The sequence below is a fragment of the Otolemur garnettii genome, unplaced genomic scaffold (genome assembly GCF_000181295.1).
Source record: "Otolemur garnettii isolate 467f Iridium unplaced genomic scaffold, OtoGar3 scaffold00011, whole genome shotgun sequence".
Classification (NCBI taxonomy): Eukaryota; Metazoa; Chordata; class Mammalia; order Primates; family Galagidae; genus Otolemur; species Otolemur garnettii.
Genome location: NW_003852406.1, coordinates 9,991,964 through 9,995,936, shown reverse-complemented (window position 1 = coordinate 9,995,936; position 3,973 = coordinate 9,991,964). Strand labels below are relative to the sequence as shown.

The 3,973-nt window shown below is 46.2% G+C and overlaps 1 protein-coding gene across 1 annotated transcript in view; it reads right to left on the bottom strand.

The window, feature by feature from the left end:
• CGNL1 (cingulin like 1) overlaps positions 1-3,973 on the bottom strand; it is a 179,240-nt gene that overhangs the window by 12,232 nt on the left and 163,035 nt on the right. The window contains exon 14 of the mRNA XM_003784377.3: positions 3,209-3,288. Coding sequence (XP_003784425.1) covers positions 3,209-3,288 — 80 coding nt within the window. The remainder of the gene's footprint in view (positions 1-3,208; positions 3,289-3,973) is intronic.

The window sequence follows — 3,973 nt, the reverse complement described above, 5'->3', positions numbered from 1 at the left end:
GGGTGTCCACTGTCAACCCAGAAGTATTCTAAGAGTGCTGCCATTAGTGGTGCTCTACACAGTAACCCCCAAGACCAGGTCCCCCGACTTGGGAATATCCCAGACAAGAGTCCTCTTGCCCTGAGCCCACACTGGCAAGAAAGGACAAAAAGAAAAAGGAAACAGAAAAGCCCCTGACCCGGCTTGCCTAGACTCCTCTTTCGGACAGGAATGTAAACTCGAGGCTGGGAAAATATTTCTTGATGTGCTGCTTAATTTTCAACTATATGGAATAGCCTGAACAAAAACTTTCCGGTCAAATTAAAAACAGAACAGGAGCTAAAGGCAAAAGTTTATCACAGCTGGATTAGAAGAATGCTAAACCCTGGGCATTTTGATCGGAAATAACAGTATCAGATTCCAGTGGGTTTTGTATCAGAGATACCCAGGCCTGAGCCAGCTCTCGGGATTAGAAGCAGCTGCCTTTTGGATTAATGAAAAACCAGAGATGTTTATGATGGCTAAAAACAATATTTAATCCCATCACCTGTGTTTTATCATTGGGCTGTAAAGAGGTTGGCAAGATGGCCCTCCTGGCTGGCATTAAAAATGATACTTAATCACAAGAAAGGAAAATGATTATGAATTAACTATACACACTTTGTTTTTGAGTAGCCACTACAATAGGAGGCAGTCTTGAGACCAGGATCATTTTAATTCTAAAGAGAAAGAAGAAAACCTCCTTTGATCTTTCACTGCTGGCTCACACAGTCTCATTTACCGGCAGTTACATCCCCTGATGCTGACAGAGGAGCAGGTGTGAGCTGGCCACTGAGGAGCAGTTCCCAAAAGTGACTGCAGGAGCCTGCAACTTTATCACTGGGATTTAGCCTGCAGTTGCCAAGGCAACAGGCAGCCTTGCTCAGCCCCTGGCAGGACTGTGAAGCCACCCAAAGCTCACATTGGTATTTTTCCTCCTGCCTGCCAGCTGCCTGGGCTGGATGAATCATCTCTGCACTAGGGTGGGCCCCCATGGCCTTGAGGGCCCCTTCCCAGGTAGGCCTGCCTCTGCTGTGAACTGTTTGCTCCCAGCTACCCACTGCACCGGGACGCCAGTCTCCTGGGCACATTTAAGATACCCCAAGCCGGCTCGGCGCCTATAGCTCAACCGGCTAAGGCGCCAGCCACATACACCTAAGGTGGTGGGTTTGAATCCCCAGCCTGGACTCGCCAAACAACAATGACGGCTGCAACCAAAAAATAGCCGGGCGCTGTGGCGGGCGCCTGTGGTCCCAGCTACTTGGGAGGCGGAGGCAGGAGACTCGCTTGAGCCCAGGAGTTGGAGGTTGCTGTGAGCTGTAATGCCACGACACTCTACCCAGGGGGACAGCTGGAGGCTCTGTCTCAAAAAAAAAAGCTACCCCAAGCCAGACCTCTGTTTATCTATTTGAAATCTGTACTCATGAAGAGCCAGGAAAGCATCAGGTGAACTTAAATCTCACCCATTTTAAGAAACAACACAGCTCGGCGCCCGTAGCTCAGTGGTTAGGGTGCCGGCTACAGACACCAGGGGCCGGTGGGTTTGAACCCGGCCCCGGACTGCTAAACAACAACAAAAAACTAGCTGGGCATTGTGGCAGGTGCCTGTAGTCCCAGCTACTTGGGAGGCTGAGGCAAGAGAATTGCTTAAGACCAAGAGTTTGAGGTTGCTGTGAGTTGGGATGCCATAGACGACATAATGAGACTCTGTCTCCAAAAAACAAAAAAAAATGACATCACTTTTAACTTGGGAGTAGAGACCCAAAAGTATTTGGAGGGGTAGTCTTTAAAACCTTTCCATAGTCTGATGAAGCCAAGAGGCAGGAGGCTTTGGAGTCGGATTGTGGCTCCACCTCTTCTAAGCAGTGTGACCCTAGATAGAGATTTCACTTAAAAACAGTTCCAAAGCACATCAGGCAATTATCATAAATAGAAGCACGGTTTTTAGAGGAAGGAAAGGAATAAGGATTTCTCTGGATTTAAACAGACCAAAAGCCAGCAAGATACTCACTATTAATTGAATTTTCTTCAACTTATGAGTCAATCAGAAACCATTCTGCATATGGTAAGACTGGATATGGGTCTTACCTGTTTTATACAAGTAAAAGGAGGTATCACTTATCAAATCCAAACCTATCCCTTCCCCTTCAGTATTGGGAGAAAACCCCTCTCTTCCCCTTCATGTATGGGGGGAAAAGGCCTTAGGAATAATGTAGTTAGCATTTAATGAGTGTTAGATGTATATACAAGAAAGAGAAAGGAAAGCCAGGGGCCTGGTGGGCACAGAATGTCTGATCTCACACTGCCTTTCCTGTCCTCTGGCCCTGGGGCAGTCCAGTGGAGGCCTCCTCCCAGGCTGGCCTCCTCCACTTCTTCCTCCTTCCCCCTTAATCTTCTAGAACACAGTGTATGCTTCACTGTTCTACTCAACATCCTTCCACGGCCTCCTACTGCCTTCAGGCTAGGGCCATCCAAAACTCTACATCTGCCTCTCCAAACTCACCTCCTCATTCCTACTTGGAAACCCAAAACCTGGCTGAGCCACTACCTCACTCCCCACCCCCCACCCCTCCCAGTGCTGCACACACTCCTACCTCCCAGTCTCTGTTCACGCCCTTCCTTCTACCTGGGCTACCATTCCCACTCCTCCTGGTTTGTCCAAATTTTATCCTTTCTTCAAAGCTGACTCCAAGTCCACCTTCCTCTAGAGCAGTGATTTTCAACCAGTGTGCCATGAAAATTTTTAAAGATCATTATTTTTGAAATACATTCAAAGTATAGTTGGTATACTCTTTTTTTTTTTTTTTTTTTGAGAGACTCTCACTTTGTTGACCCCGGGTAGAATGCCGTGGCATCACAGCCCACAGCAACCTCTAACTCTTGGACTCAAGTGATTCTCTTACCTTAGCCTCCCAAGCAGCTAGAACCACAGGTACCCACCACAACACCCGGCCATCTTTTGTTGCAGTTGTCATTGTTGTTTAGCTGGCCTGGGTTGGGTTGGAAAACCATTGCACTACAGTGCTGAGCCTACTCTTTTTTTTTTTTTTTTTTTTTTTGAGGCAGGGTCTCACTCTGTCATCCTGCGTAGAGTGTCATGACATCAGCTCAACCTCATACTCCTGGGCTTGGGCCATACTCCTGCCTCAGCCTACCGAGTAGCTGGACTTACAGGCACCTTCCACAATACCTGGCTAGTTTTTCTATTTTTAGTAGAGATGGGGTCTTGCTCTTGCTCAGGCTGGTCTCCAACTCCGAGCTCAAGCAATCCTCCTGCCTCAGCCTCCCAGAGTGCTAGGATTACAGGGATGAGCCACCATGCCTTCCCCAGTATGTTCCTTTTTTTAACTTTTGGGTTTTTTTATTAACATAATTTAAGTGTGCTACGGAAGTTTAACTATAGGTTCAAGTGTGCCATGAGATAAAAAAGGTTTGAAAAACACTGCTGTGGGAATTCTCTCATGGTCATTGTCACTCTGGTGGACTTTCCCTCATTACCTGCTTGAACCCTTCACTTGGTATTTAGTATCTGATAATTGTTATTGTTAGTTCTCCACTCTTTAGGTCTGGCCCATCTCCTCCAACAAACCATTCCGTCTCAAGGACAGGGACCACTTCTGATCATTGTGTAGCCTACTGCAATGCTAGGTACATAGCAGGTAGGTACTCATTGTATAGAAGGTACCAAAAAATGCATACACATTTTAAGAAAGGAAAAAATTGTATTAAAATTGTAATACTCAATATATAATACCTATAACAAAGGTATATATTTGAGGCAAGCTCAATGTCACATTGAACATCTCTTGTAATTGCAGCAGTCAAACGTAACTTGAGTATTACAATTTTGTTTATGTATTTATTTTTTGGTTGTAGTTGTCATTGTTGTTTGGCAGGCCTGGGCTGGATTTGAACCCACCAGCTCTGGTGTATGTGGCTGGTACCTTAGCCACTT